General features: G+C 42.5%; 1 protein-coding gene and 1 long non-coding RNA gene across 3 annotated transcripts in view; one reads left to right on the top strand and one right to left on the bottom strand.

Moving 5' to 3' along the window:
• Positions 1-16,156, top strand: part of COL15A1 (collagen type XV alpha 1 chain) — a 904,466-nt gene that overhangs the window by 456,053 nt on the left and 432,257 nt on the right. For both annotated transcript variants that reach the window (XM_073678442.1, XM_073678441.1), the window contains exon 21: positions 15,324-15,398. In XM_073678442.1, coding sequence (XP_073534543.1) covers positions 15,324-15,398 — 75 coding nt within the window. The remainder of the gene's footprint in view (positions 1-15,323; positions 15,399-16,156) is intronic.
• The window catches only part of LOC141265402 (uncharacterized), a 112,649-nt gene that overhangs the window by 65,655 nt on the left and 30,838 nt on the right, over positions 1-16,156 (bottom strand). The gene's annotated exons all lie outside the window — the stretch shown is intronic.

The following is a 16,156-nucleotide window of genomic DNA, read 5'->3' as shown; positions in this document are numbered from 1 at the left end:
TGTTGCCCTTGCCCGCTCTCTGATATGCCTGCTCTCTGTTGCCCCTGCCCACTCTGATATGCCTGCTCTCTGTTGCCCCTGCCTGCTCTCTCATATGCCTGCTCTCTGTTGCCCTTGCCCGCTCTGATATGCCTGCTCTTTGTTGCCCCTGCCTGCTCTTTGATATGCCTGTTCTCTGTTGCCCCTGCCTGCTCTGATATGCATGCTCTCTGTTGCCCCTGCCTGCTCTCTGATATGCCTGCTCTCTATTGCCCCTGCCTGCTCTCTGATATGCCTGTTCTGTTGCCCTTGCCTGCTCTTTGATATGCCTGCTCTCTGTTGCCCCTGCCTGCTGTCTGATATGCCTGCTCTCTGTTGCCCTTGCCCGCTCTCTGATATGCCTGCTCTCTGTTGCCCTTGCCTGCTCTGATATGCCTGCTTTCTGTTGCCCCTGCCTGCTCTCTGATATGCCTCTCTGTTGCCCCTGCCTGCTCTCTGATATGCCTGCTCTCTATTACCCCTGCCTGCTCTCTGATATGCCTGCTCTCTGTTGCCCTTGCCCGCTCTCTGATATGCCTGCTCTCTGTTGCCCTTGCCCATTCTGATATGCCTGCTCTCTGTTGCCTTTGCCCGCTCTGATATGCCTGCTCTCTGTTGCCCTTGCCCGCTCTCTAATATGCCTGCTCTCTGTTGCCCCTGCCTGCTCTCTGATATGCCTGTTCTCTGTTGCTCCTGCCTGCTCTCTGATATGCCTGTTCTCTGTTGCCCCTGCCTGCTCTCTGATATGCCTGCTCTCTGTTGCCCCTGCCTGCTCTCTGATATGCTTGCTCTCTGTTGCCCATGCCTGTTCTCTGATATGCCTGCTCTCTGTTGCCCTTGTCTGCTCTGATATGCCTGCTCTCTGTTGCCCCTGCCTGCTCTCTGATATGCGTGCTTTCTGTTGCCCCTGCCTGCTCTGATATGCCTGCTCTCTGTTGCCCCTGCCTGCTCTCTGATATGCCTGCTCTCTGTTGCCCTGCCTGCTCTCTGATATGCCTGCTCTGTTGCACCTCTCTGGTCTCTGATATGCCTGATCTCTGTTGCCCCTGCCTGCTCTTTGATATGCCTGCTCTCTGTTGCCACTGCCTGCTCTCTGATATGCCTGCTCTCTGTTGCCCTGCCTGCTCTCTGATATGCCTGCTCTGTTGCCCCTCTCTGGTCTCTGATATGCCTGCTCTCTGTTGCCCCTGCCTGCTCTGATATGCCTGATCTCTGTTGCCCCTGCCTGCTCTTTGATATGCCTGCTCTCTGTTGCCACTGCCTGCTCTCTGATATGCCTGCTCTCTGTTGCCCTGCCTGCTCTCTGATATGCCTGCTCTGTTGCCCCTCTCTGGGCTCTGATATGCCTGCTCTCTGTTGCCCCTGCCTGCTCTGATATGCCTGCTCTCTGTTGCCCCTGCCTGCTCTCTGATATGCCTGCTCTCTGATGCTCTGCCTGCTCTCTGATATGCCTGCTCTGTTGCCCCTGCCTGCTCTCTGATATGCCTGTTCTCTGTTGCCCCTGTCTGCTCTCTGATATGCCTGCTCTGTTGCCCCTGCCTGCTCTCTGATATGCCTGTTCTCTGTTGCCCCTGCCTGCTCTGATATGCCTGCTCTCTGTTGCCCCTTCCTGCTCTGATATGCTTGCTCTCTGTTGCCCCTGCCTGCTCTCTGATATGCCTGCTCTCTGTTGCCCCTGCCTGCTCTGATATGCTTGCTCTCTGTTGCCCCTGCCTGCTCTCTGATATGCCTGCTCTCTGTTGCCCCTGCCTGCTCTGATATGCTTGCTCTCTGTTGCCCCTGACTGCTCTCTGATATGCCTGCTCTCTGTTGCCCCTGCCTGCTCTCTGATATGCCTGTTCTCTGTTGCCCCTGCCTGCTCTCTGATATGCTTGCTCTCTGTTGCCCCTGCCTGCTCTCTGTATGAGTTGTTTGTTCTAAACTAAAACCTCAGTATTCACGTTAAATTGCTGTGTTGGCACTTTGCAATAAATAAGTGGGTTTTGGGTTGCAGTTTGGGCACTCGGCCTCTAAAAGGTTCGCCATCACTGCTATAGGAGATGCTTTTGTGAGGACATAGTATTGCGTTTGAAGCTTTTGATCATGATACAATGGCTGAATTATAAGAGTTGTATAATTTATAATCTTAACAAAATCAGTAAATTAGATTGTTTTGGTTAGCTGATGCTGAAAAAAATGCATGTTACAATAATCCTTATTGTAAAATGTATTAGCAGTAGCAACTAGTCAACATACTTAAATGTGCTAAATATTTTATGTGATAAACATAATATATAAAACAATAATAAGCAGAGTTAAACAGGTATTCGCATCTCCAAGATCCTATCCAAATATATAGTAGGTGTAATAATAATAATATTAGCAAATACCTCCAATTAGAAATGTAATATAGTTCTTCCAATGAATCAAATACTGAATGGAGTTCCGAACTCTATGAGAATCCACAATACTTTCTATCTCAAATTCTTCAGTATTATCTACTAGAATAGGATGGAGGAGGATCCAGGGTCACAAGCGGAGTAACCACCTTTTTTAATAAGGTCTTGTGAAAAATATTTCGAACCAGCATAGAAGAAGGGAGACCTACCCGAAAAGCCACCTTATTGATGGCCTCGGTAATGAGAAATGGTCCTATAAACTTAGGTGCAAGTTTAGGAGATGGTACCTTAAACTTGAGATTCTTAGTAGACACCTAAACTCTGTGCCCCAACTCTGAGTTTGCAAACTTGCTGACGGCGCATATCGGCCTGCCTCTTCATTCTCTACTCTGCTTTCTTGAGATGAATACGGGCCTCCCCCCAGACCTTCCGGAGGTGGTGGATAGTTGCAGATTCAGCTGGAAGTACATCGTACCCTCCCTCAAAACAAAGAGACCTATAATGGAATCCTAGATTACAGAAGAAGGAAGACATTCCCACGCCCTCATAGTGTCTATTGTTTAGGGCGAACTCTGCCAAGGCTAAGTATGATCCCAATCATGCTGAGTATGGAAGCAAAAACATCTTAGTTATGAATCAAGACACTGGTTGATTTGCTCAGTTTGCCCATTAGTTTGAGAATGGTACGAAGATGAAAACCAGAGTTCTGATGCGAGGTGTTTACAGGAAGCCCTCCAGAATCTCGAGATAAACTGTGACCCTCGGTCAGAGACCATATTCATTGGAAGCCCATGTTAATCTTATCACCTGAACAAGGAACAAATCTACTAAATCCTGCACACTGGGCAACTGAGCCAAAGGAACCAAATGACATTGTTTAGAAAATTGGTCCACAATAACCCACACCGTAGTCACACTCTTGGAGTCAGGGAGATCCGTAATGAAGTCCATGGATATGTGGGACCAAGGACATACAGGAATGGGCAAGGGGAGAAGTTTCCCTGCCAGGGCGATTCAAGTCACCTTGTTTCTGGCACAGATCTTGCATGTCTTAACATAAACTTCAACATCCTTACCCAAGGACGGACACCAATAGTTTCTGCTCAACAGATGACAAGTCCCCTTAATGCCAGATGTCCCGCAGTGACTGAGTCAGGACACTCTTTGAATAAGCCCAACCATAACTGCAGCAGAACAAATAATTTATCATGAGGTGGGCTAGATGGAGCCATTCCCTGAGCATTAACCACCTCCCAAGCTAAATTAACAGAAGAGACTACAATGCCCTTTGGAAAAATGAAATCAGGTTCTGGAATTTCAGTCTCACTAGGACAAAGAGTCTGAGAGCATCAGCCCGAACATTCTTGGTCCCAGGGAGGTAAGAGATCGAAAAATTGAATGTGTTAAAGAACAAGGCCTATCTCTTAGCATTTGCTAAAAAAAGATTCTTATGGTCAGTAAGCACCATGAATGGGTGCTTAGCTCCCTCAAGGAGATGCCTCCACTCCTCCAGAGGTAACTTAATGGCAAGATGTTCACAATTGGTGATGTCATAATTAAGCTTTGGAGGAGAGAATTTTCAAGAAGAAAAGGCGCAAGGCTTCAAACGCATTAGAGTGGTGGAACCCTGGGAAAGCACCACTCTCACCTCAGAGGCATCCACTTCCACCACAAAAGGCTTATTGATATCAAGCTTGATCAAAACTGGAGCGAAGGAAAAAGCCTTCTTAAGTGTATTAAAGGCCTTAATAGCCTCTAGTCCCCAATTAGACATGTCTGCCTCCTTATGGGTAAGATCAGTGAGAGGTTTCACCACCCTTAGTAAACCTATGGGAATAATTGGAAAATCACAAAAAATGCAGCAATGCCTTGAAGGTAACAGGTTGTGCCCATTCTAATTCCGCACTCTCCTTCCCAGATCCATCCAAAATGCCGTGGGGGAAAGAATGACTCCCAAGAACCCCAACTCCTACACTTCAAATATACATTTTTCTTTTTTGACGTAAAGATAAAGATCCTCTAATCTTTTCAGGACGGTGCGCACATGGACCCTATGTGCAGCCAGGAATCTGGAGAAGATGAGGATATCATCGATGTAAACTATAACACAAATACCCAAAAGATCACGGAAAATAGACAAGCGTCTGAAACATAGCTGGAGAGTTACAGAGCCCATAGGACATAAAACATTACTCATAATGACCCTTGGGGATATTGAAGGCTGTTTTCCACTCATCCCCCTCCTTAATTCGAACAAGATTTTAAGCACCCCCTGAGATGCAGCTTGGTAAACCAACTTGCCCCCACCAGTTGATTAAAGAGGTTATGGATGAATGGGAGAGGGTACTGGTTACGTACAGTTATACGATTGAGCTCACGGTAGTCTATACACGGTCTCAAACCTCCATCCTTTTTGCCACAAAAAAGAACCCTGCTCCAACCAGGGACTTAGGAGGATAGATAAACCCATTTTTTAAATTTTACCGAATATATTCCCTCATGGCTTGCCTCTCGGGTTCGGACAGGTTAAAAATTCTGCCCTTAGGAAACTTTGCCCCCTAAATCAGCTGGATGGAACATTCCTAAATTCTAGTTGGAGGTAATTTCTGGGGGCCTCTTCGGAGAACACCTGTGGGAACTCTGCCCCATACCTGTAAGGAGATGGACAAGCTGCAATGTTTCCCCTGAAGACATCAATGCAGCTGTGGTATAGAATGTGAATAATGTTTTGTTCCTGATATGTTAACTTGTGGGCTGTAGTATTAACTGACGGTCACAAGATGTCACTGTCTAGAATGTAGATGAAAGGTGAAGTTTGCCCAGTAACACAGCCTGCATAGAGACAGTGTGAAAGTTAATTAAGTGTGAGGACAGGCCATAATGGGTGGACACTTTGGGAATCTCTGGTTAGTGTGAGGAACAGAAAGTGGAGTTCAGTGAGTGTTGTGCAGTACAGCAAAAAGCAGCAGACTCTCAGTAAGGGCTGCAAGGGCAGACGTTGGCCTAGAATCCCAGAGATTGCCGGAGAAACCCCCCTCATGAGTACCCTTTGCCGGCCTGGGAACCTCGAGGTAGACATCGGGGCCTGGGAGCACATTCTGTCTGTGAGACTGCAGAAGATTTAGGACTCAAACTCTCAGAGGCGGAGTGAAATGGGATCTAGAAAAACTGTGATTGGTGAGGAGGAATCTCTAGGGCTAGAGAAGAAAGCAGCAGAGATGCTTCACCTAGATCGGGAACTAGGGCATAAGTTGTATCCTTACCTGTGGGAAAGATGACAACCCGTTGGGCCTTATCCTTTATACCTGCCTGAAAATACTGCCAGTTACCAAGTAAAGTTCTGATTGTTTTTATGAACTGTGTCCCTTGAATTGATTGCTGCCCTGGCTCCAGAAGATGGATTCCTGAAGTCAGAAGAGGCCTGCAGGCCAGAAGCAAGTGGGAGACACCACATACACAGCAGCACGCCAGGACAGGGGCACACTTTGTCTGTAGGGTGCCAAAGTGAGTGGATGTGACAGCTAGCCCATGAATGCCATGCTTGGGCACCCTACATACCACCAGTGCTTGCCACCAGAGTAGCTTAGCATCAGATCTGATCCATTCCCAGGTGGGAGCACAGAACCACAATTCCTAACAAAGTTCCCTTTAACTGATGAATTCAGACCATCCACATTTCAAGTTAACAATTTAAGGGATGTTGTGTTAAATAGAAATATTAAAAGGTATAAAGATTCAATAAAGGGAAAAGTCAATTTCCAAGGAAAAAAATTACTTTTATGTTAATCATCCAGTTCAGGTAATCAGTGATGAGGCCTCAAAAAGGGCTTGAAGTTTAGCCTGCGCAGTAGTTGGATTTTCAAAGAAGTGGAATTTCTCATTTAGTAATACTAAAAAAGAGTTTTGCTAATTAGGGAATAGGCTTTCAGCCTTGCAGAAAAATTGTGAAAGATTAGAAGACGATGTCCATTGTATTGAATATGTGAACTTTTTCTGTAAGCATCTAGAATTTTGATCTTGTCTTGGGCAGTTAAGTAGTTTAAAAATGATTGATCTTGCACATCCTGTGAAATTTTGCTTGTCTTGTCCTAGAAGGTGGACTCTTTAAGTAGTTCGAAAGCCTGAGATTTTTAGCCATGATGAGGTGAATTGTAATAACCTTTTACTGATTCAGCGAATCCTATTTCTTTGGCTGCGGTTTTCAAGGTCATCCAGTTTTTCTGTTAAAGCAGCACTCCAGCGGTTTTTTTTATTGCACCGCTGGAGTGCTGCTTTAAATGAAAGTCCCCTGCTCCCTGTCTGATACTCACCTTCTGGCGTTTTCATCAGGTTTCGCTGCTGCTCCCTTCAGTCTTCGGTGGGAAGTGATCGGCCTGCAGCTGTTTCATGGAGCTGCATGAAGGCCACTTTTCAATACAAGTCTATAAGAGCCTTGTTCTGGCTCTCATAGACTTGTAGTGAGAGCATGTGACGTAGCTTGTGACTTCCGGCCTGTCAGAAGCTACTGTCTCTAGATGTCGCAGCGGGACTGGAGTGGCGCAAAAAAACAGGGAAGATGCCGGTGGGTGAGGATATGACTGGGGGTAGGGGGTTTACATTTAAAGCACCACTCCAACTCTGAAAATAAAAACAACTCAGTGGTGCTTTAAGTGACAAAGTTGTTGTTCTTTGTCTGTTATATTGGATCTTAAGGATAGCAAGGGGTCCTTCATGTCCGATGCCCTCTGGTCCATTGTTGTGATTCTTTTTTTATGTTCTATTACTTGTGACACAATAAGGCCACAATAAGGCTTGGATAGGTTATAGTACTGTATATTGTCAATTGCAAACATCAAAATGTCTGAGATTGCTTTAACCATATTTTGAAGAGAATAATATGAAGGTGACGGTTCTTCTTGGTCTGAAGGCTACGAGGATTGTGGTCCTTTTGGTCTCCTTGCATCTTTCTTTGTAACCCTAGGTTGTGGAGTATGAATGAATGTGTCCATGTTATTATTGAAGAGCTAATAATTCCAATTTGAGGATGCAAGTGCACTAATTTCGGTTTTGTTCACATTAAGAGTATTAAATTGTGATTCACATCAGATTCAGATTAAGCAAATGAGGTTTTTGAACATGGCCTAATCCAAAGCAAAAGTCAGAAGAGGAGATGCTGTAATTTATCCAGGGACTAGATGGCACTATTGCTGTACAAGTGAATATCGCAAGGCAAAGGGGTCTGAACGGCAGAGGCATAGTAATATTATAGAATGATGTTCTGAATATTAATTGTAGTATATTACGTCTATTAAGGGCTTTTTCAAGTGCTGCACCTCCAGTAGGTAATTAGGTAAGAGAACTAAAGTGAATTACAGTTCATACCAAAATCCCACAATGTCTGTCCGCTATCTCATCCTTCTTCTCTGCCAGATTTCTAAAACTTAACATGGATAAAACAGAATTCATCATCTTTCCACCATCCCATTCACCCCCTCCCCATCTGACCTATCTATCAACATCAATGGCTGTTCACTCTCCCCAGTCCCGCAAGCTCGCTGCCTTGGGGTAACCCTGGACTCTGATCTCTCCTTCAAACCACATATGCAAACCCTTTCCACTTCCTGCTGACTCCAACTCAAAAATATCTCCCGGATCTGCACATTTCTCAACCACTAATCTGCAAAAACACTAGGTCACGCCCTCATCATCTCCCGCCTCGACTAGTGTAACCTCCTGCTCTGTGGCCTCCCTTCCAATACTCTCGCACCCCTCCAATCTATCCTAAACTCTGCTGCCCGACTAATCAACCTGTCCCCCCGCTATTCCCCAGCCTCTCCTCTCTGTCAATCTCTTTATTGGCTCTCCATTGCCTAGAGACTCCAGTTCAAAACCCTAACCCTGGCATACAAAGCCATCCACAACCTGTCTCCTCCATATATCTGTGACCTAGTCTCCAGGTACATACCTGCACGCAACCTCCGATCCTCACAAGATCTCCTGCTCTACTCCCCTCTTATCTCCTCTTCCCACTTCGCATGCAAGATTTCTCTCGTGCATCCCCCCTACTCTGGAACTCTCTACCCCAACATATCAGACTCTCGCCTACCTTGGAAACCTTCAAAAGGAACCTGAAGACCCACCTCTTCCGACAAGCCTACAACCTGCAGTAACTATCACTTCACCATACCGCTGCACGACTAGCTCTACCCCTACCTACTGTATTCTCACCCATCCCTTGTAGACTGTGATCCCTCGCGGGCAGGGTCCTCGCTCCTCCTGTACGAGTCGCCGTCACGTTTTGTTAAAAATTATTGTAATTGTTTTTGTATGTATACCCCTTTTTCACATGTAAAGCCCAATGGAATAAATGGCGCTATAATAATAAATAATAATAATACCTCCACTAGGTAATTAGGTATGAATACTGAAGTAGGTTACAACTTGTACCTCCAGTAGCTAATGAGAAATAGGAATATGTCAGGATTTATACCTACACTAGGTAATGCTAGGATATGCAGAACTGTTGTTTTATTAACAGAATGAGAATAATAGTATTGCATAGTCTTCAGATCGCAGTATATCAGTTGGTATGCTGGAAGTCAAGAAGACAATCTACCGCATGATGGATGTTTTCACTCCTTTTTTTAATAAGGCGCCTTATATTTCACTATCCAGACAACCTCTATCCAGAGACATACAGTAGCGACCAAAAGTTTTGCAATTTTTTTAAAGTGTGATTACGCCTGTCTGGTTGTTGTGATGCCATTTCCCTGGTGATGAATTGAAAGTGCATGAAGTTGTCATCATGCAAGACCTTAAATTTAACCAAAATGCTTTTGAATATAGGTAAGGTCATTTAATTAAAGAAAACTGACTGCCAAAAGTTTTGCATATACTATTTATTGATCACAACATAGAGAATTCATTGATTACAATGCCATAACCTAGTATTTTGTAGCATAACCGCTTGCTTTAATTACTGCACCACACAGACGGGGTATTGAAGCCACTAGGGTATTCAAGACATCTTAAGGGATCTTGCTCCATTCCATTTGCAAATCTGCAAACAATTCATCTTTATTGCTATGGGTAAGGGTGACGAGTTGGGGCCTAATTTCATCCCAAAGGGGCTCTGTAGGGTGTAAATCGGGTGATTGGCTTGGCCATTGCAACAGGCAAATATTTTTCTTTGCGAACCAATTTTTGACTAAATTTGATGTGTGCTTAGGATCATTGTCTTGCTGGAATTTCCATCCCCTGCTTACTTTGATTTTACCATGTGGCAGTATTACATTCTCCAGTATTTCTTTGTACATGGTAGCATTCATATTTACATCAATTTGATGCAGAGGGCCAATGGCAGATGCAGAAAAGCAGCCCCTAACCATGACATTGCCACCACCATGTTTCACTGTAGGTGTTTGGCACCTAACATCATTACGTTTTCCAATTGGGTGGTATATATAGTGCTTGCCATCACTACCAAACTGATTGAACTTGGATTCATCCGACCACAACACCTTAGATCAATCTGTCTCTTTCCATTGGCTGTGTTCTTTGGCAGATTCAAGTCGAAACTTCTCTTTGCAGAGATAAAAGGCTTCTTGACTGGAACTCATGCATTCAACCCTACTGCTCTTAGCCCTCGCACCACAGTTTGGCGACTCACTTTCACCCCATATTCTTCGTTCATTTTGTGCAAAATCTGTACAGAACTTTTATGGACATCAGATACAGACATTTTCTTAATAATGTGATCAACTCTGGAGGAAGTTTTCCATGTTCGACCACTTCTAGGTTTGTCAGCTATTCCATAACCTTCTTTTTCTTTCTTTAATATATGTGACACTTGACGATGAGAACAGTTGAATTCTATAGCTATCTCTTTTGTCTGGCTTAACTTTCAGAAGTCCTGGCATCTGGTGATAAATTTGCCTTTGTCTTTGCCATGATTTAACCTCAAAACACACACACAAAAGAAAAAAATTAGGCAAAATTTGACTACCCTTGACAAAACATGCAAAATATTTGGCCCAGTAAATGTTGAAAACTAACACATAAAGGGATAAAACAATGTCAAACACAATTTTCCTCCTCATAGCTGACAACCATTTGCTTCCCGTGTACTAAAATCACCAGGAAAATGGCATCACAACAACCAGACAGAAATAATCACACCTTAAAAAAAAAGCAAAACTTTTGGTCACTACTAGTGATGAGCGAGTATGCTCGTTACTCAAGATTTACGAGCATGCTTGGGTGAACACCGAGTATCTTCAGCATGCTCGATGATATGTTTGAATCACTCCCGTGTGCATGATTTACGACTGTTTGATAGCTTTAATACAGGTGAGGAATGCATGTTTCTTTGGCAATTCTCACATGTACTAAAGCTGTTAAACAGTCGCAAATCATGCACACGGGAGTGATTGAAACATAACACCGGGCACGCTGAAGATACTCTGTGTTCGCCCGAGCATGCTCGCCGAAAGGGTTATCAGAACATACTCACTCATCACTAGTCGTTACTGTATACTGTAGTTCTATCCCCAGTGGATAATCAGATGTGAAACAGCCAACTAACAAGTATGTAGGCAGTAGTTATGAGAATTAGACCCCAAGATGAGTGATTTACTGCTGTTTCTGTAAAGAGCACTCTTCACCCCAGGTTTACCATCCACACGGTTGCCACACATGTTACACACACGGACACGGATATCTCTGATATCTGTTTTTCCGGTACTGGAAACAACCGGACGTGTGAAACCGGCCTAAATAGGTGGAAATCCTTTCAACTGCATGCTGCTCATCAGAGGACCATGAAATAAGTGCTTTCCAAGCACAAAGAAACTCCTCCATGTGAACGTCTGGCAAAAGAAAGGTTATGTGCACACGATCAGGATTTGCTTGCAGAAAATCCGCAACGTTTTTAATGCGTTTTCATGCTTTTTTTCCAATGCATTGTATAAGAAAAACGCAGGCAAAAATGCACAAAGAATGGACATGCTTCTTCTTTTAACACATATGAAATTCTGTTAGGAAAAATCCTGATCATGTGCACAGATCTTGCAAAATCACATAGAATATGCTGGGATAAGGTTTGCAATGCGTTTTTGGGGCCAAATCTGCGTGGATTTACCTAATCAAAAACGCATAAAAAACGCACCGTGTGCACATACCCAAAGGGATCCGAAGTGACTTCCGTTTGTGGGGGGGGGATTCCAATCCACAATTAAGGCCATGGCCCCATTATCCATATTTGATCAGTATTCGGTCAGTATTTTTTCTCAGGAGTGGGAGCCAAAACCAGGTGATAAATGCAGAATTGGTGACTTGTTTCTATTATACCTTTTCTCTGATTGTTCCTCACCTGGTTTTGGCCCCCACTCCTGAGAAAAAATACTGACCAAATACTGGCCTTAGGCCCACTATCAGTATTTGGTCAGTATTCGGTCAGTATCTTTTCTCTGGAGTTAAACGGCCACATATCAAGACGTTACCACAGTGGCTGAGATTTTGTGCACCTTGCTATCTTAAATATTTATCTTTCTTAGTGTATGTGAACTCTGAAATTTATTGCGCTTAAAAACAAGTTTTATAGTGGAAACTACTTCAAGAAAATTTTCTTTGGGAAGTTTTTGTGGGAGTTTTTTTCCCTGTAGTGTTTCCTGAAGCAGTTTTGAAAAGTTTGGGTATGTGCACTTGACTGGAATCCACCTGAAAAGTGCAGCAGAGTCATCGCAGAAAATTATTATAATGCATACCTATGTAGAAATGTCATTGCTGTGCACATAGTCAGTCTTTTGTCACTTCTTTTAACTGCTTTAGGGGTCGGAAGCCACGAAGTTTTTATTTTTTTCGGTAGCTGCTTGCTTATAGTTTATATCACAGAAATAAGATGCAAACAGCCAATAACAGAGCTTCCGTAAAAACTACAGCAAAGCCGCTTCAAGAAAATTACCGCCAGTGCTTCCCTTAAGTGGCTTTGCCTAGAAAAACTCAATGGTTCTGCCGCTTAAATGAAGACCTCATGTGCAGATACTTTTTTGATGAATTTTGGAAGAGTTTTTTTCTCTTGCAGCATTTTTTTGAAAACCTAAAGCAGTTAAAAGAAGCTCAAAAGACTGGACATATGCACAGCAAGTCGTTTTTACATTGCAATATTTAGGTTCATTCTTGTTAATATTTAGCGCTTTTTGAGGCGGGTTACATAGCATACCTGCCTGGAAAACACTTCATATACCACCTCTTGGTTGGCATAACAAAAAATATCTAGTTGATCTCAAATAATGCCAAACACACATAACGTGGCTTAAAGCATGTACAGTTAGGTCCAGAAATATTTGGGCAGTGACCGAATCTTCGTGATTTGGGCTCTGCATACCTGTATTTTTTTATTTAAAATGAAACAACTGAGATGCAATTGAAGTGTAGACTTTCAGGTTTAATTAAAGGGGTGGAACAAAAATATACAGTGAAACATTTAGGAATCCCAACCATTTTTCTACAAAGCCTACTGATTTCAATGGCTCAAAAGTAATTGGACAAATTAGCTTTACCATAAGTAAAATAAGTAAAATGTTAATTTTTAATACTTTGTAGACAATGCTTTGCAAGCAATTACTGCACGAAGTCTGGAAGCAATGGACCTCATCAAACGATGGGTTTCCTTCTTTGTGATGCTTTGCCAGGCCTTTACTATAGCTGACTTTAGTTATTTCTTGTTTATGAGTCTTTCTGCCTTAAGTTTTGTCTTAACTATGTGCAAATTGTCTCTCCAGAGAGGAAGAGAACTAGAACTCTAGTGCCATCCAAAGGAAGTAGCAATCCTAAAAGTCAATATTGACTCTCCAACGAGCCTGGTCACAGCCTGGTCAAAGCCAATACCAAAATCTCAGTTTGCAGACACTGTGTTTCGGGGTGCTGCCCCTCGTCTTCTCAACACCCCGAAATAGTGTCTGCAAATTGCAATTTTGGTTTTGGCTATTATCTTAAGTCATGTGACCATTCTCATTGGAGAGTCAATATTGACTTTTAGGATTGCTACTTCCTATAGGTGGCACTAGCATTGTAGTTCTCTTCCTCTCTGAAGAGACAATTTGCATATTTCCCAGAGGAACATTGCACCTTAAAAGTTTCCTCACCTTGACATGCTTAAGATGTCACTCTCCGCAAGGAGAAATGTTATCCCTTGGATACTAGTCTTAACCATGTGAAACTCATGCTCAATGGGGTTGAGATCTGGGGATTGACACTGTCATTGCAGAATAATACACTTCTTTGCTTTAAATAACTCCTGAATTGCTTTCACAGTATGTATTGGGTTAATGTCTATCTGTACTATGAAGTGCCATCTAAATCAACCTTTCTGTATTTAGTTGATTTGAGCAGAAAGTATAGCCTGTATACTCCAGAACCCATGCAGCTGCTTCTGTCTTCAGTCACATCATCAATAAACAATAGTAACCCAGTGTCATTGGAAGCTATGCATGCCCTTGCCTTCACACTACCTCCACCATGTTTTCCAGAGGATGTGGTGTGCTTTGGATCATGAGCCATTCCAAGCCTTCTTCATACTTTTTTCTTCCCATCATTCTGGTGCTGATTGATCTTAATTTCACCTGTCCAAAGAATGTTTTTCCAGAACTGTGTTTGCTCTCATGCAGTCCTCACTTTATGGTAGTCTTAGATACTGATTCTCTTATTATTTAGATTTTTTTTGGTAAAGTGTAATCTTGCCTTTCTATTTCTAAGGCTGACTAATGGTTTGCACCTTGTGGTGAACCTTCTGTGTTTGCTCTCATGCAGTCCTCACTTTATGGTAGTCTTAGATACTGATACTCTTATTTCCTGTAGAGTGTTCTTCACTTGGGTGGATGTTGTGAAGGGGTTTTTCTTCATCATAGAAAGGATTCTGTGATCATCCATCACTGTTGTCTTCTGTGGATGTCCAGGTCTTTTTGAGTTCCCTAGCTCACAGTGCACTCTTTTTTTTTTGCAGAATGTGCCAAACTATTAATTTGGCTACTCCTAACATTTCTGCTATCTCTCTGATGGACTTCTTTTTTCAGCCTAATGATGTTCTTTTTCTTTTTAATTGAGAGCTCCTTTGACCGCATTTTGTGGGCTCAGGAGTCACAACCACAGCTTGCAAATGACACACCTGGAATCAGCTCCAGACCTTTTACCTGCTTAATTGATTGATTAATGAAGGAATAGCTCATGCAGCCCATTAAAGAGCTTTTGAGATAATTGTCAAAATACTTTTGATCCCTTTAAAAAGAGGCAGCTACATATTAAAGAGCCTTAAATTAATTTCTAAACCCTTACTACAATTAGAAGTTGAATACCCTCAAATTAAAGCTGAGAGTCTATTCACTTTAAGCCCATATTGGTTATATAACTGTATCTTGAATATGTTTTGGTAAACATCTAAAATGCCCATATTTGTGTTAGTGTCCAAATATTTTTGGACCTAATTGTATGTCATTTTTTGGTGCAATTTGAGCCATAATTTGGTTCATACTTAAAGCTTCCCCACTGTGTTCAGCAAATGTAAAGTACTAATAATATTAAGAGATATTTCTAGATAATTTAAAGTCTAACTATGTTGTACAATAAGCTAACTCTTTAATATTCTCATAATACAAACCTGAAATCGTGACATTTTAAGCATACTCTTACTACAAATATAATTGCTCAAAGACCTGCTCAAGTCAATTAACTAATTAACTATAAATAGTTTACACATTTATTCTCATTCTATTTGTATTTTACTCTGTCATGCATTGGGTATTTTTATAGGATATATCAGATTTTCTTCATAGCTCTAGATTTGATGTCAAGTATAAAAGGGAAATAACTTTATTGCTCCATTTTAGAGTGCTCAAATGTAAAGGAAGATTTGACATCGGAACTACATATTAATAATTTCTTTATTCCATGTAGGGTGAGAGAGGACAAAATGGAAAAAGCATTATTGGACCACCTGGACCTCCTGGGCCTTTAGTGACCATTCAAGAAGTAAGAAAATTTGGTAGATTATCTGCATGTAATATTGTACATGACACACAAGGTTAAAAGGAACCTAACAATGTGCACAAATGATAAAAGAACAGGCACCATCCGTGACTCTCGCAACATGGGAGGATATCCGCACACACTTTCTGATTTTTCGACATGGGAGGATATCCGCACACACTTTCTGATTTTTCGGGAACTCCCGGTGCTTCACCACATGGAAGACTTTCATGATGTTGCAACGAAAGAAGAAGGCGGCACTCTCTGTCCCGCAAAATACTTGTTTATTTAACACTTCTTAAAAGATCGATGCAGGAGGGTGCATGTGCGGGACAGAGAATGCCACATTCTTCTTTTTTTGAAATTTCAAAAAGGGAACCTATCAGCAAGTTTTTGCTATGGAATCTTAGAGTTGCATGATGTAGAGGCAGAGAGACCAATTCCAGCAGTGTATCACTTATTGGCCTGCTTGGAGTAGTTATGATAGAATTCCTGTTTCCCTGCTGTAGATGTATCTGTGGTCAGAATGCTGAGCTGTGTATAAACCCATCCATACCCCTGATTGTCAGCAGGCTACCAATAAGTGATGGGGACTTTAGTACACACATTAGCAGTTCTAGTTTGCACGTGACACCTAGTCCAGCAGCAATAATCTCCTGCTGATAAAACACTGATTATATTACACATCCCTGGAGCCTATATTATGGTGCTCTCAGATTAAATAGCAACATATAAATGTGTGTGTGTGTGTGTGTGTGTGT

Source organism: Phyllobates terribilis, unplaced genomic scaffold, assembly GCF_046119375.1.
Source record: "Phyllobates terribilis strain yellow unplaced genomic scaffold, ASM4611937v1 Scaffold_4__5_contigs__length_816908805, whole genome shotgun sequence".
Taxonomy (NCBI): Eukaryota; Metazoa; Chordata; class Amphibia; order Anura; family Dendrobatidae; genus Phyllobates; species Phyllobates terribilis.
Note: the sequence above shows the minus strand (reverse complement) of the source record. Positions and strands in the feature narration are given on the sequence as shown.